The sequence below is a fragment of the Scleropages formosus genome, chromosome 3 (assembly GCF_900964775.1).
Source record: "Scleropages formosus chromosome 3, fSclFor1.1, whole genome shotgun sequence".
Taxonomy (NCBI): domain Eukaryota; kingdom Metazoa; phylum Chordata; class Actinopteri; order Osteoglossiformes; family Osteoglossidae; genus Scleropages; species Scleropages formosus.
In genome coordinates, this window is record NC_041808.1 from 28,643,255 (window position 1) to 28,669,484 (window position 26,230).

At 42.8% G+C, this 26,230-nt stretch overlaps 4 protein-coding genes across 5 annotated transcripts; 3 read left to right on the plus strand and 1 right to left on the minus strand.

The window, feature by feature from the left end:
• Window positions 1-1,277: 1,277 nt before the first annotated feature.
• cnn1b (calponin 1, basic, smooth muscle, b) lies at window positions 1,278-8,324 on the plus strand. Its single transcript, XM_018738640.2, has 7 exons — window positions 1,278-1,562; window positions 4,653-4,774; window positions 4,973-5,039; window positions 5,541-5,678; window positions 5,856-5,972; window positions 6,228-6,374; window positions 6,740-8,324. Exons 1-7 carry the CDS (start codon window positions 1,503-1,505, stop codon window positions 6,971-6,973), a joined length of 885 nt encoding a protein of 294 aa, XP_018594156.1. The 5' UTR covers window positions 1,278-1,502; the 3' UTR covers window positions 6,974-8,324.
• Window positions 8,325-8,671: 347 nt separating this feature from the next.
• Window positions 8,672-10,232, minus strand: LOC108926136 (elongation factor 1). Its single transcript, XM_029250331.1, has 5 exons — window positions 10,142-10,232; window positions 9,947-10,029; window positions 9,553-9,682; window positions 9,306-9,376; window positions 8,672-9,139 (listed from the first exon to the last, which is right to left on the minus strand). The coding sequence occupies exons 3-5, from the start codon at window positions 9,666-9,668 to the stop codon at window positions 9,075-9,077; spliced, it is 252 nt and encodes an 83-aa protein (XP_029106164.1). The 5' UTR covers window positions 9,669-9,682; window positions 9,947-10,029; window positions 10,142-10,232; the 3' UTR covers window positions 8,672-9,074.
• A 1,180-nt stretch (window positions 10,233-11,412) lies between these two features.
• On the plus strand, window positions 11,413-15,072 carry tmem205 (transmembrane protein 205). The gene is made up of 4 exons (XM_018738656.2): window positions 11,413-11,600; window positions 13,438-13,554; window positions 13,711-13,874; window positions 14,308-15,072. Exons 2-4 carry the CDS (start codon window positions 13,455-13,457, stop codon window positions 14,608-14,610), a joined length of 567 nt encoding a protein of 188 aa, XP_018594172.1. The 5' UTR covers window positions 11,413-11,600; window positions 13,438-13,454; the 3' UTR covers window positions 14,611-15,072.
• A 2,646-nt stretch (window positions 15,073-17,718) lies between these two features.
• rab3db (RAB3D, member RAS oncogene family, b) lies at window positions 17,719-25,039 on the plus strand. 2 transcript variants are annotated; one of them, XM_018738654.2, is made up of 6 exons: window positions 19,723-20,065; window positions 20,443-20,453; window positions 21,216-21,469; window positions 22,324-22,442; window positions 22,996-23,120; window positions 23,345-25,039. In XM_018738654.2, the coding sequence occupies exons 1-6, from the start codon at window positions 19,875-19,877 to the stop codon at window positions 23,533-23,535; spliced, it is 891 nt and encodes a 296-aa protein (XP_018594170.2). In that variant the 5' UTR covers window positions 19,723-19,874; the 3' UTR covers window positions 23,536-25,039. The 2 variants fall into 2 exon arrangements, with proteins under 2 accessions (XP_018594171.1, XP_018594170.2); XM_018738655.2 differs by lacking the exons at window positions 19,723-20,065; window positions 20,443-20,453 and adding an exon at window positions 17,719-18,196 and having other exon boundaries at window positions 22,324-22,493.
• Window positions 25,040-26,230: the final 1,191 nt, after the last annotated feature.

Genomic DNA, 26,230 nt, shown 5'->3' on the forward strand with positions numbered 1-26,230 from the left:
GGCTCAGAAAGGGACACGGTGCATGAATCATCGTTCCCGGGACCAGCATTGTGCATTTCCCCCAACGCCCCCCTCGGCCCCTCCGCATTCCTTCTCTGTGCCAGAGCAGTGGTGCTTGGGGGCAGAAGGGGAGACATGCATCATTGTTGTAAATGCCCCCTGGCCTCCCCACATAGACCCCCAGCTAATGTCAGTGTCCCAGTGTGTGAGTTCACCGAAATATCACCGCAAAGCAGCGGCAAACGATGGCGTTCCATCAACTGTCGGGGCCTGCTCTTGGATGAATACCGTCTAAGATGTCCAAACTTTTTTCACATGAAAATTGAGTGCTGTAGCCTCAGGATGTTCGAAACATGAATAGACTTTTACATTTGACATTTGCTCCCATCAGATTAATTCCCAGATCAAGTATCATTCAAATAGACTAATATGTTAGTATTGGTATAACCACAATTATATCCAAAAAAAAATTGGTTCTTCCATTTTTTTCCTCTTCTTCATATTTCATTTCTGAAAATGACTCAGAATCGGGAATTTATCTGTCCTCAACATGGGGTGTTGCACTGTTTCATGGAGTCTTCACACCGTAATAGGAAGAAACTAACGGCACAGATGACAGAACAGGTGTCTGGTCTTCATCACTTCGGAGGAGGCGATTCACGAAGTAAATTTTCTACACGGAGGTGATGCAGATACATTTTAAAGTAATGAGAGGGTGAAAAGGAATCACAGATGCCTCCATTGGCCTCTTTGACACGTAACCCCCTGTGACCCCGGAAAAGCAAAGAAAAAAAAAATCATTTTTACGCATTAAAAATGTGCTGTTGGTGTTCAGCGTGATGGGTAATCTGGGACCTCCTGTGTGGCTTTACTAGCGCGATTAGCCTTTTGAATAGACATGTGCTCTGAAAATGGTCAGAAATGTACTTCAGTCTGGATCCAAGCGACGCACCATAAATTTATATTTATATTTTATATTTATACCCAAGCCTTACATCGCAGATGGACAAAGCTAAAGTACCACATACATGCAGTACGGAGAACGAAATAAGAGGCGTCAGAAACGTGTCGAAGGATTCACGTGCGTGAAAGGATGAAACCAAACGTGACACAAACGAACAGCATCCTTTAATTGAGCGCAAGGTGGAAAAAGTGACAGCGCGCGAGCCTAATGCCACGCTGATGACATCAGCGCGAGGACGAGGCGCCGCCGTGATTGGACGGCGGCCGCAGCCAATGGCGCGCGCCCTCGGACCTGCACACATGGCAAGAGTTTAAAAAAGATTGAGAAAAGTCCTGCGAGGTGCTCGAATGCGACGCAAAGGGGAGTAAAAGAGGAGCGGGGAAAGAGCGCGTCTGTGGCGTTCTGGTCGTTTCCACGGGAGTTCAGCGGAGTTGCACGTGTCCTTCGGCTCGAGTCGAGTCGCTTCCCTTTTACTGACGCTTAAATTAAGTTACTAGTTCGAACGCCGGCTGTTGCGAAGTAAGTGCCGCGGGAAACCATGACAAGCCATTTCAAGAGCGGACCTGCCTTCGGACTGTCGGCCGAAGTGAAGAGCAAGGTAGGGGGGCTCGCGCTCGAGCGCGCTCGCGGCGCCCGGCCAGGCATAGCGGAGGATGCGCGTGCCGCAGCTCACGTGACCTCCACTCCAGCCAGGTGTGTGTGTGTGTGTGTGTGTGTGTGTGTGTGTGTGTGTGTGTGTGAGAGAGAGAGAGAGAGAGAGAAAGAGACACAGATTCTGCCCTGTAGCCGCGGGCGGTTTTTTTTTTTTCTTTCCCTTCATATATCTTTCAGAACAGAGAACCGCAGAGCAGTAAAACCCTGCGGATTCCCTCCAGGCGCCGTCTTAAAGGCCGTTGTTTACGCTGGTTGAGCGAGACACGCAAATGGCTTCCAGTCAGTCAGTCGTAGTAGCGATGCAGAAAAAGTGTGTTGGTTAACTTATTGTCAATCATTGTAACGACGTGTCTTACCTTTTGTGGGCGGTAGTGCAGCAAGGTCTCGAACGACGAAGGTGTTCAGTGTGGACAGTGCTTTCCCGTGCGCTGGCACGACGATGTCATAGCTTTTGCTGCAAGTCTGACAAGACGCCACGGTGTGTCACATGTCCTCTTGTCGCTTCAGGCGGTGCGCTGCTGTGATGGTGACGTCACGCCTGTGACAAGGGGGGGCGCCGTGGACCGTCCGCGTCGAAACGCTCGCGGGTCAGGGAGCAGCTACGGCCTTCTCCTCTGTGTTGTGTCGGGGGAAGATAAACGAAATGAGCAGCTCATGTTTCAAAGTCCACTCACTGTGTGACTGAGTTCAAGTGGAGGTTGATGCTGTGCGTGTGAACACCTCCTGTCACCTGCTGTCCCTCCATGGCGAGAAGGAAGGGTGGGTGGGGGCTTTGGGATCACGTCACTCGGTCTATGAGTGAACTCTGAGGAGGAGATGCAGCGTGAAGTAGAACTTCTTTAGGAACCCTCTTGGAGTGGTGATGAGTAGTAATTGAATATCTTCTATGATGACTTGCAATTCATAAAACAAGTTATTAGGCCTTGGGGGGGGGGGGGCAAAGATCTTACTTCCTAATTAACTTGCCCGTTTCATAATGGGTTCACTTTGCAGACAATCCTCACACCAGGGTTCCTAAGCTTTCTGAGGATGGGGCCTACAGAAAATGTGTCCTTTTTGTGGTCCTACAATGACTGCTTGTGCTTCAAAACACCATTAAATGATATCCTGGGTAGAAAAGGGTACCTGGTCTTAGTAAAGAGAGGTATAAATGGAACTTTATGTATAGCAAAGTTTTTGGAAAAATTGACTAGAGAAGTTCATATGAAACAAATGTATAAATAAAATGGCAACAAAGTGTTCAGAGGTGTGTGCCTGTGTGTGAGAGAGACCCAGGCCCCTCTCTGTCCTCCAAAGCATGTCACACATTGCAGGACATCACAGCACAACAGGTCCTTATCAGACAAAGTGCCCGTCATCACAGGATGGCAAGCGCAGTGGCAAGCTGGACTGCTCACCAGATTCCAGAACTACCGTAGGAACATTCCGGAACATTCCTGCATTCCGGTTTCCACATTGTTAACGTTAAAATTCGGCTTGAATTGATTCAGACCTTTTCTCTGCTGTGTGTTTATACTGTGGTATTTTCTTTACATGCAGTTAAAGCATGTATAAGAACTTGTCTGCGTTCGAGCTCGTTAATGGCATCCATGCATCTCTGGCATCAGCTGCCATGTCTCACGAGCTGATTTCATGGTGTTCCGTCTGTTATTGTATGTAAACATAACTGCAGTGTAGTCCCCTCCCTCCTTTCTCTAAGCGGAGCCCTAAAGCCGGATGCCAGATCACAGGGCTGCGCAGGCAGGTGCTTCGGCACCGTCTGCCTCCTTTTAAGGAATTGCTGCATTTTGTCCTGGGCTGTTGGGAGGACACCTACAGCGGACAGAGCAGAAGAGACGGGACGGTACGCGCTTCTGATTACGGCTGAGCGGAGAATTCAGCGCCGTTCGAGAAGCGCGCCGCTGAAGCAAAGTGCACGCTCGGCACATTCAGTCAGGCTTCAGGTGCCTGTGAGATATGAGTAGGGGGACATTGGAAGATATGTGAGGATAACAGATCTTATTGCTTTAAATTCCTAAAGGTCCTGAAGAATCTCATCTGCAAGCTTATCGTATAAATGTTATGCCCCCACCACGCAGACCTTGAGAGCCCTTATGTTTTCGGTGCCCCCCATTCTTAATACCTGCTCCTGGGGAGGATTCTACTGTACGTGCTTTGCAGAGCAGGTCTTTCTTCAAAGCATCATACTAGAGCAGCATCTCTTCTCCCCCCCCAAATGCTGAAGAGGGGTAATTCTAGTAAATTCTTTGTAAACAAAGAAAAAAGGAGGCAGCTGTAGGGTGACAGTGCTGACGGGTTTCTACCGCAAGTGGTTTGGATTGGGTTGTCGGCTGCCTGTAAAAGGACAGCGTTCATCGGACAGTTGGACAGATGAGGAGGGAGGAGAGATGAAGAGAAGCTGCCATTTCTCCCAAGTTTGGTGTGTTGGATCGGGAGCCCGACGCAAGGCCGCTTCTTCGGAATACCTGTTTGTGTTGGCTCCGTGTCACTCGCCTGTTAGCAAGCAGAAAAATTCTACAAGCGGGAGGTGGAGGCGACACGTTTGTGCCCCGCCTAGGATGTGAAATGCTGAGGTGCCACTGAGGAAATGTGAGGAAGTAAAGCATCAGGGATTTTGCTGTGCTTATTTTAATTCCTTTTTTCACCCCCTTTTCCTGCTTTCACACTCTACGTAAGGAGCTGTTCTCCAAGAAAGGGGATGAACAAAGATGACATTTTTGCTCATGTTGAGGTTTCCTTCTCAGAACTGCATTTTGAGAATTGCTCGGTAACACCTAAGTTTTGGATGCTCAGACAAGGGACCCTTTCAGTGAGGAAATCCCTCCGGGTGGTTTGCTTGTTGACTGAAGTAAACGTAGTACTGCAAAAGTGGCACGGTTCAAACTCAACTTCAAATGAAGCATGTAGTTTAAGTATAAAGCATTTTGGTGAGTAGTTTATTCCTGGACATCTTACTGTCTGCAAAATTTGCATTCAATTTTTGACCGGGTTCAGTAATGGTACATATTGTAAACCTCGACTTTTTTGCTTTTAGCTGGCTCATAAATATGACCCCCAGAAGGAGGAGGAGCTCAGGCAGTGGATCCAGGAGATCACAGGCCGGAGGGTCCCGGAGAACTTCATGGAGGGTTTGAAGGATGGGGTCATCTTGTGCGAGTGAGTCAAAGCTTACCCTTTAAGGTTAAAGGGTGCGTGCACTGTAGATGGGTAACACGTGAGTGAGGAAGCTGACGAGGTGCAGATGCCCTCCGAGTTGTAGTGGCACAAAAACTGTGCCATGACAAAGTGGTGACAGTTATCTGGTGTGCGATATCAGCGCTGGTGCTCCTGCTGAGCATCTCCTTCTGTTTTCAGGCTGATCAACAAACTGCAGCCTGGATCAGTGAAAAAGATCAACGACTCGCCGCAGAACTGGCACCAGGTAGACCAACCAATGGAGAATAGGCTCCCCCCCATCTTGCGGAACAAATGTACAGAGAAATGACTGCAGAACTGTTCTGCCTACAGTCCAAGTCAATGTGCCAACTTTGCCACTCTTGTGTTGATATGAGAATTGTTTCAACATGTACAACAATACAATGCAACTGCATGTTATATGAATGCATTGTTGGGGTAGCATTGGACACAGGTTTAAACCCTGCTCTGTCTGTGCAGAGTTGGCATGATTGCCCTGTGTTTCTGTGGGATACCCCCCACAGTTCAGACCAGTTGCAGGTGAACTGGTGTGTGTGTGTGTGTGTGTGTGTGTGTGTGTGTGTGTGGTTTCCTGCCTCACACCTGATCCAATACAGCTGAACTGGACAGGTGGTTGAACTTTTTATTGATATGAAAAGTGGCTTTAGTGTGAAATTGGAATCTCTTTCCAATGAGGCATTTAAGTTACAGCAACAGATTGCTACCCCTGCCTTTATTCCTCATTCAGCTGGAAAACATTGGCAATTTTGTCAGAGCCATCACAGAATATGGGATAAAGCCACACGACATCTTCGAAGCCAATGACCTGTTTGAGAATGTCAACCACACCCAAGTTCAAAGCACGCTCATCGCTTTGGCTGGAATGGTAAGGTAACCATGAATTGTATCTCACGTGAGCATGTCATATGTAGAAGTACCTGTGATCCTGCAGCTGAGGGTGTGAAACATCTGTGCTCTTCTCCTCCTTGGTGTTGAGTGCATCTAATCATCTCACTACATCTGCTAGCCTAGAAGTTTCCTCCATTGATTTCTGTTTCTTCAGGCAAAGTCCAAAGGATTCAACACAAAGTCTAATGTGGGGGTGAAGTATGCAGAAAAACAAAACCGGCGCTTCAACCCTGAGAAGCTGAAAGAAGGTCGCAACATCATCGGACTACAGGTCAGAGGTCTTTTATAAGGCCTCCGAAGTCCTAGTAAAGTTGATGCCACAAAAATGAATACATCATACTGGCCAAACAGTAATAAAATGCAGTTGGCTAAAATAGGAACAGGACTTGTTAGCTGGTTACCCACCTAACTACTTCAGAATGATTCACATTTGTTTTTTTGGTGTAAAACAAACATCTTCAGTGACATCCTAGGCAGGATATAATGACTCCCATTTGCTGGAATCCTTCACTACCTTCCAATTCAGATGGGCACCAACAAGTTTGCCAGTCAGAAGGGTATGACCTCGTATGGGACAAGGCGTCACTTGTATGACCCCAAAGCAGGCATGGAGAATCCCCTGGACCAGTCCACTATCAGCTTACAGATGGGTACCAACAAAGGAGCCAACCAGGTATGGGAAGTGGAAAGCTTGTTCTGAACTTGGACAAGAATACCATCATGCAAAATATCTAAGATATAGGGTTAACAGAATGGATTGTAGAGTTGTAAAGGAACAGAGTACAGGAACTCCTTAGCCTTCATACTTGTCCTGGAAAATACACAGGATGATAACCATATTACTTTTAAAGTAATCCGTGCACTTTTCTGTCCAATTTGCCTAATCTTATCAGCTGGAGACAGTCAAGGAAATGATAGTTTGGGTTTTTTTTTTTTTTTGTGTGTGTATGTGTAAGCATTTGATGCAGGTACTTGCTAAACTTTAGTTTCACTCTTCACTGGCAAGTATCACTTAAATACATATTTGTATCCTTCCAGTCTGGAATGACAGCTCCAGGCACCAAGCGCCAGATCTTTGACAAGAAGATAGACCTGGAGCCATGTGATACAGCCACAGTTTCACTGCAGATGGGCACCAACAAGGTGGCATCCCAGACAGGCATGACGGTGTATGGCCTTCCCCGCCAGGTGTACGACAGAAAGTACTGTGTCAACCCAGACAGCCTCCTCAACAATGGGGAGGGCTACGACTATCAAAATTACTCCGACTAAGGACAGAGACCGTTGCTCTGGCAACCAGCAAAACCAGTGTTACTGTTACTGCTATTAGCTGTTTTCATCCCTGGCCATCATCAAGTGAACGAAGCCCCTTCCCACTACCTTAATCAGTTTTCTAACGTGGGTAAGAATTTATAATGGGCCCTCATGTGCACTACCTGCCAAATTGGCTTCCTTGACACTTTTAATTTTATATGGTAGAATACTGGCTTGTGCCTGAAAAGCAGGGATAAGCTTAAGAGATCCATTGTTTTTAATAAAGTCTAAGTATGTGTTTTTATTTGATTTATAAAATAAAGCTATATATTATATTGGCAATACAAAACTCTAACTTCTAGATTGACTGACTGAATTGCTTGTTAGCCATATAGCCCTGATTTATGCCCAATGAGCTTTAATATATATATTTTTTTCCCCCAAGATTGGGATACATGTACAGCTTCACATGCCTCAACCTGTGATCCAAGATGAGATGGTTTTTTTTTTAAAAAAAAAAAAAACCTTAGACTTAACTTTGACACACCAGCTCACAGGAAAGGTTTAGTAAATTTGACCTTCTGTAGTTTTGACATGTTCAGCCATCATTAAACTCAGCAAATGAGTTTTACATGGCTCTGCTGTGCCATCTGATGTTATGAATCATTTTTTATGGAGATGCATACTTCCCATGTATATAGATCTTAAAAGAAATCTAATATCAAATACTTTGACAAACCAATCAAGATATCTTCATAAACATAACACTAAAATGTTTTAAGACTTCTCGAAGTATGACTTTTGTTTCACTCAGATGTGAATGATGGCCTAAGCTAGAAATGTACTGTTAACTAATACTTTCAACACAAAGATTTAGACAATAGTGTAGGACATGGGCAAATGATTCCTTGCAGTAATGAGACATATTGTAACTGCACCAGTACTATATGATAGGAGATGAATTTATCATTTGAGGACATTTTAGTTAGTTTTGGTACAAATTTAATGTCTCAAGGTAACCAAAAAAATTCTTTTTAAAACCTACTCAGAATCAACACTTTGCCTTCTTAAAGTAGATGCCAATGTAAACATTTCACATTCCCTTGGTTTTGATGGACAAGTGTAGGGGCCACTTGATCTGCAATTCAGACTTCTAACACTTGACATCTGTGCTGATAGACTTGCTCAATGTTAGACTGAGAAAGCAGTGTTCTACAAGGTTCTGTTATGGTTTGCTAGGTGTGGTTTTAAAAAACATTTAAAGTTCAATCTGCTAATACAAAAACACAAAATGAAAAGGCTGTTTACCTAGTATTTGTATTTCTGAATGAAAACTGTGCAATACCAATAAATAAGACACCATTTTAAATTTGTTTTTTTTTTTTTCCCTTCTATACCCTTCACATGTCTGCAAATGTGGGGCAGCTGGTACCATAGTGCTTAGAGCTACTGCCTTTGGATCACATTAGTATTGCAGGTTTGATTCCTACCTCAAATTGCTCCAGTATAATTATGCAGTTGTATAAATGGGTAAATAAGTTGCTTTTGAGAAAAGTGCCAGCTAAATTAATATACTTGCTCTTTAAACTAGTACCCTTTCCCTTCCAATGTCAAATCTGTAAACCACAAAATTAAACCTTTCTGTAAAAGGCAAAGACCCAGTGCAAGATAACATTCTGATATAATTTAACTTTTTTTTTTGACAAAAATAGGACAAATGACTTATCTTCAGTTTAATGTTATCTGGCAAGAAACATTAGCAATCACCTATTAAAACATTCCATGCTATACATACCTTTAAACAAGCTTGTCACTCTACAGTTCTATAGAGTTTATATAAATTACATTTAAATGTAGCAGTCACCATTTAGTTACATTAGTGATTTTCAAAAAGGAATGTATTGAATAGTTTCCAAACATAAATTTTGTCAAAGGGAATTGCAGAGTCACAAAAAGGCCCTGATTGGAAAATGTACAATTTTAAGACATTGATCTTTTGAATAACCTTGGGCTGTGCCATTAATTGTACTGCAATTTCCTGATAGAGCAAAGCCTTCTTTCAAAATCATCACATTTGTAATTTTTTTTTTTCTTCTTGTAGCATATTTTGAATAGTGTGCTACTGATTTGCAGCCTCACAAGCATCTATCCAGTCACTATAAACATCCACTGGTTCTGAAAGGTCTGGAAAAGTAGGTTAAGGAGCAAATATCTTGGTGTTTTATTTCCAAATCCCTGTAAGAAAACTCTTGTACTTTTAATGCAAGATGCATAACCTGAATTGCAATAAATGAAAAGTTATTACTATTTTATGCAAACAAGAGGCTCAGATTAATATCGAAAAGGATACAGGTTATGGGAGTCTGAAATTCTTCCAAGCAAACTGAACAGGATATTATGCCTGTATTTCTACTGCGCTCCCTGTATGAAAAGGGCAAAAAAAAAAAAAGTTACCATATTATTGTATACATTTCAAAGACAAACCGTCACATCTTATCAAGTGATCTGTACCAAAAACAAGTCATTAAAATGACATTAGGCACTGCACACGAACAAACGTGCATTCAGCACCATCAACAGATGAATGGCCTCCCTACATTTTGACGTCACACGACTTCTCGTGGTTACAGAAGGGACATGTGAACTGAGTGTCCAAGTTTCCGGTCATTTTCTTTTTCGGAGGAGGCTTCCGTTTCGACTTCCGGCGACCCATAGCGAGACACTCGTCTGGGAAATACACACAAAACAAAAAGGAAAACTAGACCCGGCATATTCAGTTATACTACTAACAGTACAGTTCACAAATTTTCTTTTTTCCAGAGAAACGACGAGTCAAAAATTATACAATACAAATATTTTTTCTTGTATTAAGTTGCACTGTAAAAATTATATGCTTTGGTCTCAACAGACTGATAATTAACGAACTTGCAGTACGAGTTATCTGTACATAAGTATAGGCTTACTGTCTGCTAAATCAATAATCAATCGTACCTGTTTCGCCGTGGCGGGACGAACGTGTTGTTGTTAGTTGTTTTCAGCTAGCTAAAAGCGCGTACTATTTGACTGCCTCTATCCTGAGTGGCATGAAACAAAAAAAAAATCACTTTGAGTACTTAAACAGTGCGAGACACTGGAGTTTAAACATTTAGAAACAATATACAATAACTAAATAAAGAATTTATTTACCTCAGCAACAACGTTAGCTATGCGGTTAGACCGAAATGAAGCTAAATCCGGAAGTGCTCCACAACTCCTTCATCTGATTGGCCGAGCCGATCCTCGAGGAGTAGCCATTGGTCCCACGCTCCATATTCTTCTCCCGGTTCATAGAAAGTGTTTTCACTGCAGCAGATGGCGGTTCCGCTTGCCTGTCCGAAAAAGGACACTTTTTGGACGCACTAACTTAAATTTGCCACTGCCATAGGCGATATTATTATGGAATGATTAAATCTAAATGAATTTGAATGATTGCCTGCGGTGTACCTGCTTAGCCTTAGTTACAGTGATTTACGTCCAGTGGTTTACCCATTTATTAAGCTTTATACTCTGTGTGTGTTTTTTATTTTACCCAATCAAAAAGTATAACATTATTTTCAAAATGTAATAGGTTCTCACACTATACTTTTATGAAATAGGTTTTCACATTACATTTTTTCACGAATAGCTTAAGGCATTAGGATGAATCAGAATGGTCTATATATTGCCAAGATTTATTTCCTTCTGTTAAAATGTTGGTTTTCGCTCTCACTACGATTTTGAATGAAGGCTATAATATGTATTAAAATGTCTTCACTAGCCTGATGCTAGCAAATATGAAAGTATAATTGCACTTTCACACTTTCTCTGGTCCACTGACTGTGGCAAAAACGAACGACTCAGCTTGTGCTGGAAAACACAATGGAAATATTTCAAGATGAATAAAATAATGTGCTAGTAACAATCGTAAAGTCAGGATGAGCAAGCCTACGCACATGTCGGTGTAATCTGAGATGCATGTCATTAATAAGCAGTGGACTGACATTTTCTCAGCTATTAGGGTTTTAATCACGAAATATTCTCTCTGATTGTTCTGGGCCCTTTGATTGCAACAAAATACAGTGCATTTAGATTAAATATTTTGCCTCATATTGCAATGCAGGGACAAAAGATACCCGGATGGTAACTGGCGCGTGCAATGATTCATGTATAAAATAAATAGGTTAGTGCTATACAGAAAATACTGTCGCAGCTTAAACGAGGACAACAGGATAGACATTGAAAATCAGGTCTTTCATTGTAGTTACTCCGAAAAATAAGTGGGAAACAGTAAAACAGACAGTTGTTCAGTAGCTATACGCTGTTCACATTGCGTAATTTGACACTGACGTGATATTAGCAACGACCTCCGTTTAAGATGCTTTCAGGTGTGTTAGCCATGCGTAGAAATCCGCTTTCTGCGTTTAATTTTTTTTTTTTTTTCCTAAAAAGTAAAAATCCGGGGGTGGAGCGCGCGAAACGTGTGAGGAAGACGCGCGAGACGCGGCTGCGCCGCACTGAAGAGCTGCGGCTCTAGGGGGCGCGCGCGTTCCCCAGCGGCACGGTGGCGCGTGGAGCCGTTTCGCAGCGCGGGCTTCTTCTCGCCGGAGGGCTTGGAGGCGGTAAACAGGTAAACAAACTGTCACTCTGGCTTACTGTTCATGTGTGCGCCGTAGACATTGGGCTCCCGGTTCGAGGAGTGCGGTGTGTGTCGGTGGTGGTGACGAGAGGAGTCCGAATTAACTGACTAGCAGTAGCGCGTTAGTAGTGTAATGTATGAGCTCGCGCTAGTCACTACTCGGGTCGCTAACTTCAGCTCAGAGCTGAGCTTGTAAGAAGGCTGGTGGTGAGCAAACAGTCATTTCGCCCTCCTGCTCCACATCGCTCGCGAGTGGAGTGTGTGTGTGTGTGTGTGTAACGCTTTGGCACATAGTATCACATGCTCTACATTGGTTCTGCCTGCTGGTTACGTGTCGTGTCAGACCCGCTGGATTCACCCGATCGTGGTGGCCTGGTTGTGGTTCAGGGATGGCCGTGTTTAATATAATTAATGTCGTTGTGTCTGATCTCCCGTTACCTCATCTTACATGATGTGGACCGAGGCGGGGGGTAAACTGTGTCATGAGAGCGCAGTTTACCCCCCCCCGCGGCTCGGTTCACATGTTAGTGGCGATTGATGAAGTGTCTTCGGAGCGCACAGACAACGTTCAAGTTGCTGTGTCACGTTTTTCTCCTGCTCCGACCTCCGCCAGCACTCACTGTGACTGTTGGACTGCAGTACAGCAGTACACTCAATATTGTGCTCGAAACATCATGTGCGCCTTCCGGCCGCGTGACGCTCCTCTTTGTGAAGGTCCACAGTTCACAGTGCGTGTGGGTGTGCTCCCTTTCTGGAGCCTCAGCAGTGGGCCGGCGCTTCCAACTTCTGAATCAGTCTCAAAGAAAAGGTGTGAAACTTACTCTTTCCAACATTTCCATTTCTTCATTTAGCAGAAGCTTTTCTCCAAAGCGACGTACATCTCATAGAAAATACACTGTGCGTGCCTTACTTTAGCAGAAGGTGAGACAGATGATGAAGATGTGATTTTTAAGTAAAGTTAGTTTCTTTCCACCATTTGATCCAATGTACATCACACAACATACACATTATCTGAAGCCACTTGTCCCAAGCAGGGTCACGGCAACATAGGGCGTAAGGCTAGAGGGGGAGGGGACACACCCGGGACAGAATGCTAATCCATCGCAGGGCACCCGAAGCGGGACTCGAGCCCCAGACCCACCAGAGAGCAGGCACGGGCCAAACCTGCTGTGCCACCACACCCCCCTACCTCACACAAGCGATGCATAAAGGTTTATCCATATAATCGACCATTCCTAATCATATTCCTAATTTTTTTAAACATTTACATTGCACGAGTAGCAGCATGAAACTTCATCCATTATTCAGTAGTTATGATCTCAAAGTTAAAGAGCATGAATATTTATACATTACATGAACTTAAGAGGTAATGGGAGAAGTGTGTCCAAAAGAGGTGAGTTTTAATACCCTTTTTAAATGTAGGCAGAAATTCAGCAGTTCTGAGTGAGAGTGTGAGGTCATTCTCCCACATGAAAGCTAGAACTGAGAACCTTCAAGCTTTTGCACCTTTTGGCATCAACAACACTGTGTCAGTGCTCTCAAGATGGAAAGTATCTGCAGCACCTGTTTGCATATTTGTTATAATATGACATACTACATGTACATACATACATTGTGACAAAAGAGAAATAAGTAGATGAAAATGTTAAAAGTAGATAAGCAATCATATTTATACTTGAGAAAGCAGGGTGAAGGGAGGTGGTGTGGAGAGGGAGGTAGTGGAGAGACAAGAGCCGCTCTGTAGCCCTCAGTCAGTACCAGGTCATTAAATGTAATATTTGGAGTTGCCACCAAGAGGAATTTATTTGAAAGAATTTGTTGTATTTAGTTTTACAGGAAGCCACAATGGCCACAGAAGGACAACCTACAGACTTGGTGAAAGTGCTACACTTGCTGGTGATGTCCTTTGGTTGGGGCATGCAGGTGTGGGTTACCTTTATAGCAGGTGAGATGGGAAATATTTGCAAGTACTGAGAGTAGTATTGGATATTTGTGTCCAGTGTTAAACAAACCACCACTGCAGTTATTGTTTGCCTTTGTGGGATACAGTGAGGAGCGATGGTGATGATGCTCTTATGTGAATACAACATCTCTTTCATAGGGTTCGTATTGGTGTCTAATGTGACTCGACACACCTTTGGCAAGGTGCAGAGCAAGTTGTTCCCCTTCTACTTCTATTCTCTCCTGGGCAGCAATGCCATTAGCTTGGCATTGTTTGCGGTTTACCACCCTAGGGAGCTGCTGGACTGGCATGAGACCCTGCAGGTCAGTGACACGTTGCAACTTGTTGAGTTCTCTTTACAGGATGAAACAAAATAAATCAAGAACTGTGGCTTTGATAGTGCTGTACCACTTGACTTTTGCATATTTAAGTTTACAATGTGCTACTAATTTTGTGATTTATTTTAAATAGCAATGATGAAAGAAGCTCTAACTTTGGAATTTGAAATAGTTAAGGAATTTGAGGTACTTATAAACATGTCTGCTAAATTAGTACAGTGTCTTTAAAAGCACGTAACTACCAATTAGGCCAATTCATTAAAAATTTGTTTTAACAAGAACATTTTCCTTAAGTCTCAAGTTTTTGCAGTACATTTTGTATCTGTAAAAGAGCAGCAAGACGACACTTTGTTAATTAAGTGAGAACCATCGTTAGTTATGGGTTTAACAGGAGCTTTGGAAAACCTTTGTATTGCAGATGATCCTTTATTTTAGTGCTGTCATTCTGGTGGGCCTGAACGCTCAGTGGTTTGGTCCAGCTGTCACGGACTTCATGCTGAAAATGCAAGAGGTGGAGCGGGCCCATGGCCTGGGAAGTGAGGTTGGGATGGGCTCCAAAAAGGAGGGCTATGCCAAGCTCCGGGAACGGAACCCCAAGTACAAGGCGGCGAGGGCCTCTTTTCTCCGTTACCACGGCCTGTCATCCCTCTGCAACTTGCTGGCATTCCTGTGTAGCACGGTGAACCTGGTGTACACTGCACTCCACCTCCGCACCATATAAACCATCTCGCTCTAAGCAGAGCGCTTCCATGCGCCATTTCATGTCAACTTCAGTATGTCCTCTCTTTAGTTGCTAATTTTGATAATTACATCAGTTTATACAATAATTGTTACAGTTGGTGTCTTTGTTAAACTTAATGTACCAGTGTGTCCATGTACACACGAGTGAAAGGCAGAAATTAATGCCTAAATGTAGTTTTGATTACTACCGTATTCTTTGTAAGACAGATGTTCTGTTATTTTTCCAATAAAGAAAAATTTCTTCCTCTTGACAAAAGAAAGACACTATTTTTGCACTTCTTAATCCTGAGAGGATATATTTTTAAATGTTCCCCCCAACAGAGGGCACTTTCTGTGCAGAAAGTTAGCTTAAATGCAAACCATGTGCAAATCTTAGTAGTGTAACACTGACTCCCATATCGCAATACTACTTATTAAAAGTAATTAGTCAAAACTGACATCTTTACACCCATTACTAGATATTTTTTCCAGCATTTTATGTAGATAATAAAATTGTAATAAAAGTCCATAAGTGTGAAAACTTTACAATTTTATGGCTACTAGACAAACATGCAAAAAATAACCTTTCAGCACAGTATTGGCTGGCCACTAAATCAGGCACACCTGGTTGACAGGTTGCAAGGTTCTAGCTGGTCAGCTATGAATAAGCATACTTTTATTAACGTAATAAATAATTGAAAAGATGACTGATTTATCCAAAGTTTCTAGGGACATTTTTTAGCTAAATCGTTAAAATGCAACCTACCAACAGAAATTTCCAAAATCTCCATCTAAACAACAGCTGATCAGTTCATTGGCTGAAAAAATTCAAGGTAACTGATTTAGCTACACATTTAAGACTTAAAGTTTAGACAAACAGGTGATCCAAATTTGATCTTCACATTATTTTAAGTTTGAGTCTCTGAACTCCAACAAGCATAACATATAAGTACAGGCACTGCATTCCAATGAATACTGGCCCACTTCAAGCACTGACCTTACCGCAAACCACAGAATATTATTGGGGTAAACAATATGTGCAGTCTGGGAGAAGATTAAATTTAAAGTGATTTCAGTACTAAAGCTCAAAGCTGCACGTGAGGGGCATAAACTGCCCCAGAAACATGCCACTTGTCTGTTCCGCTAATGCACAAAGAGATATTGATTAAAAAACACTGTTCTCAAACTTTTTGATCCCTGAACAGTCTCACCCCTCCTAATGAAGGTAACTTGTTCCCAGGGGGGGAGGAAAAAAAAAAAAAAAAAAAAAAAAAAAAAAACTTTCCTGTCAAAACTAATTTTTATTCTAGACACTTCAACTGATTTTCTAATTTCACTCGGTACATTTCCTACCCAACTACTCCTACTGGCTTTTAAAGGCAATATTAGGTAGTCAATCACATTTCTTGAACCCATAAATGCTCCAATCAAAGGGTGACACTTTAACCACCATGCTGTAGAACCAGCAACACCAGCTGAGCTTTTTGGTGTCTCCTATATGTTTGTAATCACTTTCTCGCTTACCATCAACACCCACTAGCACTGTTGCTAAATCCTCCTTTCAAACACCAGATGTCCTGCTCAGAATACCAGAACCTTCACTGCAATAGTTTTAAAATCACACTTCTACTTTAGAAAACGCATTTGTGCACAGCAGAAGAGGAACAGATGACTAGAATGGTAACACAGCAGACGGGAACATGGACTAGGAGGGAACAGGCACTGGAGTACAAGACCTCTTGGGAGAGCTGATCCCCAGCATATCAAGTTCCCGATTCAGACAGTCTACGACGTGCTGCCGAGAACATCTAACCTGCGTTCCGATGAGGAAAAGCAGACTCTCAGTCATGTTTGTTACGTCCAAAAAGAAGGACGTTGGAGCACATTGTCAGCAGCTCTACAAGAGTGCTAAATGAGCAGCGCTATAGTCGGCACCACAACCAGGTGCTCAAGACTGTGACCACAGCACACCGTAGGACTAGCACGGAGGGGTATAAAATTCGTCAGGGAAGGTGAAAGGGTAGAATCAAAAGTGGACATTAATCCTTGCTCCTAGCGACAACAAAGGGCTGGAAGTTAACAGATGACTGAGGAGGTCAACTTAAATTTCCAGTCACACATCACAGAGGTATCTTTAACTGCTTCATTCAGGTGCATTTTTACTAGAGGCAAAAAACAAACAATTCCATTTTTAACTATGAAACATCTTCATTACAATCTCAGCACTATGCCCACTAGACCATGCAGCCTGTTTTGGACTCCATAATGGACATAATCAACAAGTAAAGCTGTCCTACCCAACACATGTTGGAAAAAATTTAAAACTGGCATTCATTCCCTCCCTACTCTCCTTACACTGATGGACTTTTCAACTAGATTCCTAATAAGTGAATAAAAATGTACTTAAAGATGCATGAAGCGCAAGTCTTGAAAGTCTCACTTGGTAACATTCAATGGAGAAGGAAAACTCAAAATGTTTTCAATTATTTATTACTCACTGAGCCTTGAAAACACAGAAATACTACAACTGAAATTGTCATTTTCTGTTTGACAAAGGGTTTCAGACTGTAGCGCTATAAAAACCAACAGCATCCTTCCAATTTCAATACCTGCTTGTCCTGAGCAGGGTCACAGTGATCTGGAGCCTATCTTGTAAGCACTGGGCACAAGGCCTGGGGGGAGGTACACCCTGGAAAGGATGTCAGTCTAATCACAGGGTAGCCACACACACAGTCACTCCCCCATTCACCCCAATTCAGAGACACTGCTTCACCTAAACTGCATGTCTTCAGACTGAGGGAGGAACCAGGAGCACCCAGAGGAAACCCACACAGACACGGAGAGAACAAGCAAACTCTACAGACAGCGAACAGGGATCGAACGCATGTTCTCTCGTGCCACCTAGGTGCTGCAAGGTGGCAGTGCTACACCCAAAACCAACAGCAGCGTTGAAAGTAAAAACTGCTGTAGATGCATCTCTTTCAACACCTCTCCACCGATGTTCAAAGACAATCAGGACATTCTCATTGCACAAAAACACTGAGTGAATATTGCATATACATTTCCTTTTGCATCATCTTCTTGTCCAGTGCTGAGTCCACAGCCTGTCCTTGAAGAATAAGGTACTATCCACAGGGAACACATAAGGCAACCAGACACACACACACTAATTATGGTGTTTAAATATGCTAATTCTAAGGTGAGACCAGTACAGTACTAGGGGTGGAGGGTGTTTGCCAGCTCACAATCACGTGCCAAGTACCTTACCTGTCTTCCCTTTCAGAACAGCTTTACCATGAACCCGTGATTTACTGCCGCCTCGTGCACAGCTGCTAAATACGTACTTATGTAATGTCTTGCGGCCGATTTTAAGTATAACACAGTGATCCCGTGTCGTGTGTGTATGACCGGTTTTCCTCGTCCAGCGCAAACAGGACGCGCAGCTCCGCCTCCGCGCTCCTCCCGCTCGCGCTGCGGATCCCACCGGAGGGGCTTCACTCCTCCTCTTCCTCACCTTCATCGTGCTCCTCCTCGGCCGCGCGGGACACCAACCCCCCACCCGCAGTTTTGTGCGCGTCTCTCTTAAGGTTGGTGGCTGTGAGAAATTCTTAGAAACACTTGTCTTTGAAACACAACACGTTGACGTTCGCTCGTTTTTAGCAGGAGGCTTCCAGCTGTAACTTGACTTGGTGGTTAGTTTAACTAGTAACTAACTAACAGGGACAGCCTCGCTACCTGTGCTTTTCGTTTGTTAAAATGCGCGAAACTTGCCGGAAAACTTGTTCATAACGAGAGGAGGGAAAAAAAATAGTTTGAACGAATCGACAAGTCGGCAAAATTGCCTCAGTCAGTGTCTGTAGCTGATGTTGTTATATTATTCCCCCTATCATGCCTATCTATCTGCTGGTTTCTTTCTTTCTTTCTTTCTTTCTTTCACTCTTTTCTCTCTCGTCGAGCTGTTCTCACCGTGCCCTCACACCTCGTTGGCCCCGCAGACTTCATATACCACCTTTTTTACCGTGTGTTACTGCTACCTCGCTTCGCTGTGGCGCCGCCCAGGTGCGCCCTCTGCCAGCGCGAGATCAGTCCGCGCGCCGCGGTTCGTGGGAAGCCCGCGGGGGCGCGCGCCGAGCTGTGCGCCGTAGGCCTGGCTGATAGTACGGGACAGCAACAAGAACACAGTGGGATTATGGGAAGTAATTAATATAAATTAATAGAAATGGTAAAATTTTATTTTTTTCTTATATTGTGATTACTATAAATATAAACGTTTAAACGGCTTTTTTTAATTATATTTTTAAACACTGAAAATACTGACCGCGCGCTCCGTTAGGCGGTGAATGAACGAGCCGAGTTCAGATTGACGGGGAATTTACTGCGCGCTAACCCTTCAGGTTGAGGTCCTCAGTGCTGGACAGTCAGTGTGTGTTTCGCGCCCACGTTTCCATCGTGGAATCATGTCTCCCAGGAAGAAGTTTGATCATTTCAGGATTTTCAGGAAACTTCACTTCCCCCGCAGGAAAAAAAACCGCACATCATGAACTGTGCAGAACAGCGCTCGAGTCGGATGAACGCGGCTTTCAGCTGAAACAGAGAATATCCACTTTTACTACTCATTAAAATGATTAATTATAAGAAAAAGTAATTATAATGGTGCTCATAGCCGAGGCTCATATTTGGAAGCTAAAACTAATTTGCAGATATTTTTATGTACGTAATGCGGTGAATCTATGCCTTCATTGAAAGTATGAATTAATAGCAGTAAGTAAAACTTTACTGGAATTTTTCTTAAGAATGTCGTGAGCTTGTTCAGAAAAGTTCTTTCTCTATGATTGCCTCCATCTTTAAATGTTTCAAAACCAGAAACGGACTTTTGCAAGGTTTTCCTACGCAGCCAGCTTGTTTCCCAACCAATGGTGTGGTGACACTTTATTTCCCCACAAGGATAAAAATTATCAGTGAAATTTAAAAAAAAAAAAAAAAAAAACTCCTAGGTGACCTAATAACCCTACATATAAGCAAGAAATATTCATTATACTTGTTAAAAAAGGGGAACAAAACAGACAAGAGCAAAAAATATTTCTACATAATTTAACAACTAAGCGATAAAGAAATAATGGGGGGGTGAACACTGGGTGCCCCGGTTCGTCCATCCACTCCCTTACACCTATGTGACTGTATGCCACCAAAACTAAAACCCACGGCGGAGTTTGAGGGAAGTGGTCTATTAAAATAATTATCGTGAGCATTGTTGAGTTCTCAGAGATGATGCTTTTCTTTGAGAAAATAAGTGCCACAGGCGGCCCGCTTTGTTTCCCTTTGTTGGGCGATATCTATGCCTCCATCGCTCCCTCGGTTAAGCATCTATTAGCAGGCCTTTCAATGTGTGTACCCTTTGTTCTCGACACGTTTCCATGGAGACTGTTTTCATCAAAGGAAACTGGTGCACTGCTCCTGTGAGTTCATTTGCTGGCTTTGAAGGGTTTAATATGAGGCTGTTTCACACACACACACACACATTTTCAGAACCGCTAGTCCCATACGGGGTCACGGGGAACCGGAGCCTACCCGGTAACACAGGGCGTAAGGCCGGAGGGGGAGGGGACACACCCAGGACGGGACGCCAGTCCGTCGCAAGGCACCCCAGGCGGGACTCGAACCCCAGACCCACCGGACAGCAGGATTGAGGTCCAACCCACTGCGCCACCGCACCCCCGAGGCTGTTTCAATACTTGTCATTTGTTTGATGTTGTGTCTAAAACATCTGTATGGACTAACAAAACATCTGTATTCTAAACGTGACTAAACTCCAGAAGTGGTCCCGTTGCATCAGCCTTCAGAAAGGTACTTCACTTATGTTCCCCTACTATCCTATGTATTATGAAAATGATGACAATATATGCTGGGAGTAGACTGTGTTTTCAAATTCTGCATGCCAGATTTTATGTACGTAAAGATATAATTACACCAAAGCTGGACTGGTTTTTATAGAAGTAAATAGTTTATATGAAAAGTTAACCAGCAGAACAGTAAATTAGCATTAAGCAGATCTTAAGAAATATTCATTGATACCCTTTGATACATACATGTTTATGTATGCTTGTAAATGCATGTACATTTGTGCTTATATTTTTCTATGCATTTGAAAATACTGATCATTTTGAAGCACTCAATTTGTTTTCTAGTTTTTTTTTTGTGTTGTTTATAACTCATAATTAGCAGAATGTACTTCATTTTGATATTAATCTTATAGAATGAACCCCATTTCATTATCTAGCTTGATGTTACTAGTTTTAGGTGCAGAACCTCAGGTTATAACTGCTTTTGTCCCCCTGTGTGTAAATGTTCTTATTATTCTAAAAGTTGTTCTACCTCAATATCAAGCTTTATAAATAATTAAAACTGTCACTTTGAACAAGAATTAATCAAAAACGGTAAAAAATAGTTCTAAGGAGCTGAAAGTTATCTAGTGAGTGAATAGAATTAAAAGCTTTGAATACTTACACCAATTAAGAATTTGTTACTCATTCCTCATGCATTCCATACTTTTTGTCCCTTTCTTTCTTTCTTTCTTTCTTTCTTTCTTTCTTTCTTTCTTTCTCCCAGACTTTATCTCCCTTGAACAGATGGCATCGGCCAATGACACACGCCAGCAGCAATCCCAGAAGGATGCGGCCGATCAGAACTTTGACTACATGTTCAAGCTGCTCCTCATTGGAAACAGCAGCGTGGGGAAGACAAGCTTCCTGTTCCGCTACACAGATGACTCCTTCACCTCAGCTTTTGTCAGCACCGTGGGCATTGACTTCAAGGTCAAAACAGTGTTTCGCAGTGGCAAGCGGATCAAGCTGCAGATCTGGGTGAGCAGATAAAGGCAGACAGTTATAGTGCGATAGAGGCTGAAAGAACAGCAATGTGCAGCATAATGGTCTCCCAGCTTCTGGTGTCCTGGGTGTCTCTTAACCACAATAATATCTCAGAGACAAGCATAACCATGATTTAATCTGAATTCACCATGGTTGTTTTTTGGATGCGAGTTACTTATTTATAGGGGACTAAGCCAAGAATGTTAGACAACATCCTGTGCCAGCTTCCTGTCTTGTACTGCCACAGCCTTGTTGGGTGCCTTTCTGAGATTCTAAACTTTGCAAAAGACTCATCTCAACTATAATCTAAAGGGGGGGGGGGTTACAGAAGACTTTACAGTAAAACTTGACCCATTATGATATAAGTGAATATTTAAATCTTGTGATTTAATTGAATTGCTATTTCTTCTTTTCCAGAAAAATAGATGTGCATTCTTTTATGACATCACTTGACTTTTGGTTATATTTTACTTAAGGAAAACAAGAGACTGTTGCAAAGACTGGAATTCTGACAAAATTAGGCAGACAAACACAATGTAAATTCTGCCCCCTTGGCACTAAATGATTCTTATCTGCTCTCCTTTGGGCAAAGTAAATGAAGCTGGTTTAATGGTCAACTGTGAACGTGTGTGACTTCGTAGTGAACCAAATGGTTAGGGCACCAGTGGTGTAGCAATAACAAAAAAGTGGAATGGAAACAAAGCGAGAAGGAAATATTTCACTGTGAAGTTATGTACAAAGGAAGAGTTGGGTACAGTGCATGTGAAAACTGAATGATGTGTTGCTAGACTTGGCATTTGTGTCCCACAATGCTCTGCTAATGTGTTGTACTGGCCCGGTTGGAACAGGACACGGCAGGCCAGGAACGCTACCGAACCATAACCACAGCCTACTACCGAGGGGCCATGGGCTTCCTGCTTATGTATGATATCACCAACTTGGATTCTTTCAGTGCTGTTCGGGACTGGTACGCAGTGTCACTTATTATGCTTCCCACTTGGCTTCACTACAGCAACTGGTACTTCCACCTTTTTCCAAAAATTTGCACAGCTGGATATTTTCAAAAAAAAAAATCAGTTTTGTATCCAAACTTGTAAGCTAATGGAACAACAGTGAAAGATGTTCAGAACAAATAACAGTGATGATGATGATGATGATGATGTTGTGTAGCGTAAGATCGCTGACAGTGGCTCTGTGCCACCTCCTTGGTGCTAGGTTTGAGATCAAGAATACAGCTGATCTGCGTGTGGTAACTGCTGCAAATCTCACACTAGGGGCAGTAAAGACAAAAAAAAAATCCACACTCACTTTAAGAATTGAAAGGCATTCACACTTCTGTAAGCATATGAGAATATAGTCTGTACATATAAACTGCATTTTGGCTGTTGTATGTTTATGTACCGGCTTTTAATATGAGAATATTTCTAATGCAATTTAATATGAGAGGAAGGCAGTGTGAGTGCTGCTCATTATTTTCCATTGTTGCTTTACCCTCACTATACTTCCTGTTCATTTCCCAGGGCGACACAAATAAAGACCTACTCATGGGACAACGCCCAGGTCATCTTGGTAGGGAACAAGTGTGATTTGGAGGATGACAGGCTGGTTCCCACAGAGGACAGCCAGAGACTGGCCAACGAGCTGGGTGAGCCATCCATGTGGGCAATGCGCAGAAATTTATTAACACAAAATACAGGTGGAGACATGTTCTGTCTACATTTGTCAAACTCGAAAGATGTTTCCTTAAAGCTTCTTTACACAACCTGCTAACGTAGCCTACTACATTTATTTTCTTTCATTTTTTAAACTTCCTTCTCTTATTCATTCACTATCTCCCTCCTTTCCATTTTGTCCCTGGTCCCTCTTCAGGGTTCGAGTTCTTTGAGGCCAGTGCAAAGGACAATATCAATGTGAAACAGGCATTTGAGCAGCTGGTGGATCTTATCTTTGACAAGATGAATGAGGGTCTGGAAGGAGGAGATATCCTGGCATCAGTCCACCGGGGGAGTCAGGGGCTGAAGGAGACCCCACCGAACAACTACAATGGATGTTCATGTTGACCACTGAATCTGCAGTTACCTATCTAATCCACCAGTTTCTCACAATGCCAGACTCAATACGTAACGGAATACCAGTTACCTAAGAGCCTTTCTAGTACAATTGTCCAGAAACCACGTTACTTCAACTGTCATCCCTATGTGTGCCTCAGCTGGACAGGAGAACTTGAAACATTTGGTCTATATACTGAATCCTTATGTGCTCCGAAATGTCCACCACAATTTTTTATGTGCTGTGCCATTAAGAAATGACTATGTGTCACCTAATTGTTTGAAACACAATGTGCAATGGAATGGTGCAGGTATTTTGCAGTTTAATCAGCTAAGAAAATAACACCAACATGAACCAGTGAGGCTTCTTATATGCTAAAAGGTAAGGTTTATGTATAAGTAGGGTTTGCAGTGATCCGTATTTCAGATGCTGTCTTGCGTTTAGCTATAAGGGACAAGATGGAGCGAGTGGCTCTAGTGTGGAGTTTGATTTTACAACCAGTGGGATGGGAAACAACTATGTGTGGTGGAATCGTCCGGTCACTATATTTTTGGATGTTTCCCAGCCATAGCTTTTCCGTGGCTGCGCACGTGCAGAACACACTCATCTCAAATTGTCTACCACAAGAGAGTTGTAAACACTGTGCGAGACTTCAGTAACTGTCTCACTGATACAACCTTGCTGTTATTAAACACCGCTCCACCCCCATGTAGAACAAGTGCCATACAGCCACATAAAAGCAGTTGCTGTTCCATTTATCTGACTTTTACATTTGACTTATTTATTCAGCATTTGCCAGCAGAACATGACACTGTATCTACTGCTATATATGACTAAGAGAATATGCATTACCCAAAGACCACACTGAGAGGCCAGATTAGTATATGGAAAAGCAGAGTTTTCTGTATAGATGTGGATTTGATTAGTAGACTGATTTACACTTTATAATCTCCATTCTAGCTGTGAAAGTGCTTGCAGTGCTACTGATTTCTGAGTGAAAGGAACTTTTAAAATGAAGCATTGTACAGCAGATGGAAAATGGAAGACAAAGTAAATTATATTTGATATATGCTGTTTGTAGATTAAACTTTAGCTGGTGTAGCATACATGCTTGCTGTACCGAGAGAAAAAGGAACTTTTCCTGCTTTAAAACAGTTTATATACATATATAAAGTACTACATGTAGTGGATAGTAAGAGAGGCAGACCCTGTTATGCTCTGGTAATTCCTGCTTATTGCAATTTATGATTTATGGTTGGAATCTTCACACTGGGTGTAAAACTGCAGTGAGCGTCAACACTTATCCCACTGACCCGTTCACAGAGCAAGCAGTGAAGGTTGCATATCACGAACACATTTACCATTCAGCATACAAACTGCTAGAATAGCTTTTCACAGCTATTTGCTTAGTTCTCTGTATTATCTATTTGGGTGACTATGGAGAACGTCAAAAAGTGATTTGTGTCTTGTAACTTATGGTCTGGTTTTTAAAATTTAAGTACGGTGTCACAAAACACTTTTTTTTCCACAAAAGGAATAAAGTTCCATTTAAACTGAACTTTTCACTTGCATTTTATACACAAACAGCATTAGCCTTGGGCAGGACTTGGTGTATTTAAAGTGCAAAGGGTTGTAATTGGAGAGGTTCTGCTTGACGTCTCAGAAGGTACCTTCCTATAGTTAAGCGACTGAATCAGTCAGGCGAGCTACTCAGCCGTAAAGTACGATTTAAAGTCGCTTAGGAAAAAGTGGCTAACCAATAAGATAACAGTAGCTTATTTTCATTTTTAAATGATGAAATTAAACTGCAGTGCTCTAACCAGAGAGCGGTGGTGCACCAGTCCTCCGTTTCTCCATCTGGCCAACAAAACCGCCCAAAATGTTCCAAATGAATGGAGAGCAGCGGACGGTGCCAGGAGGCCTCTGAGCTCGGCCGTTTCTTCACGCTCCGCTACTCGTTCCTTCGTCTCTTTTCTCTGACTGCTGCGCGTTTTCCCAAGAATGTGATGCTTATGAGCCCAAACCGATTAGGGAGACGAGCGAAAAAAGCTGTTGTTTGCGATACAGTGAAGGTAGACGCAAAGGTGACTGACGGTACGAATATGTAACTTGCACCTGTACCTCAGTCCTCTAAAGGGAATTATGTTTATACCCTCCCACGTGAAAAGCATCTGAAGACTTTTCCCCTACACACTGACTTTAGCACAACATTTGGTAGTTAAATATAAACAAACGTTATGCTTTTTTTTTTTTGTTTTGATGGATACTTTGTTGTCCACTCTTTTCCACGTACTGCAGTGTCATAAGACAAAATGTAAGACAAAAAGTCAGCATTTAGAGAGCTTGTAATTGGTTCTCTTTAAAAAGAAAAATTGCACGTTTATTTTGAACTGGTCGAATAACAGTGATACGTCATTATGGAAGAACATCGGGCACAGTGAGGAGAAACGTTGCGTTTATCTGAGCCCGTGGGGTACAGGTGGCGCGCGCTGATAAGACGCGCGAGCGCGATAGAGGCGGGAAGGGCACGCGCCGTGCTCTCGTCGCTCGCTTACTGCGCTCTTTCCTGGCGTTGCGTCACGTACGGGCACGCGCCGCTGTATGAAAATAAAGATCCAAACCTTGTATTAGTTCATGCTGAAGGTAGCAACTGATCATGAAGATGAATTAAAAAATGTTGAAAATCACGGTGAGCAATGTGCGTAA

Coding starts and splice junctions, on each gene's coding strand:
- cnn1b (XM_018738640.2), top strand. CDS start 1,503: ATGACAAGCCATTTCAAGAGCGGACCTGCCTTCGGACTGTCGGCCGAA. Junction 5,973..6,227: donor GCAACATCATCGGACTACAG/GTCAGAGGTCTT, acceptor CTTCCAATTCAG/ATGGGCACCAACAAGTTTGC. Junction 6,375..6,739: donor CCAACAAAGGAGCCAACCAG/GTATGGGAAGTG, acceptor GTATCCTTCCAG/TCTGGAATGACAGCTCCAGG.
- LOC108926136 (XM_029250331.1), bottom strand. CDS start 9,668: ATGGGTCGCCGGAAGTCGAAACGGAAGCCTCCTCCGAAAAAGAAAATG. Junction 9,377..9,552: donor AAGTCGTGTGACGTCAAAAT/GTAGGGAGGCCA, acceptor CTTTTCATACAG/GGAGCGCAGTAGAAATACAG. Junction 9,140..9,305: donor ATTTCAGACTCCCATAACCT/GTATCCTTTTCG, acceptor CTACTTTTCCAG/ACCTTTCAGAACCAGTGGAT.
- tmem205 (XM_018738656.2), top strand. CDS start 13,455: ATGGCCACAGAAGGACAACCTACAGACTTGGTGAAAGTGCTACACTTG. Junction 13,555..13,710: donor GTGGGTTACCTTTATAGCAG/GTGAGATGGGAA, acceptor TCTCTTTCATAG/GGTTCGTATTGGTGTCTAAT. Junction 13,875..14,307: donor ACTGGCATGAGACCCTGCAG/GTCAGTGACACG, acceptor TTTGTATTGCAG/ATGATCCTTTATTTTAGTGC.
- rab3db (XM_018738654.2), top strand. CDS start 19,875: ATGATGCTTTTCTTTGAGAAAATAAGTGCCACAGGCGGCCCGCTTTGT. Junction 21,470..22,323: donor GGATCAAGCTGCAGATCTGG/GTGAGCAGATAA, acceptor CGGTTGGAACAG/GACACGGCAGGCCAGGAACG. Junction 22,443..22,995: donor TTCAGTGCTGTTCGGGACTG/GTACGCAGTGTC, acceptor TTCATTTCCCAG/GGCGACACAAATAAAGACCT.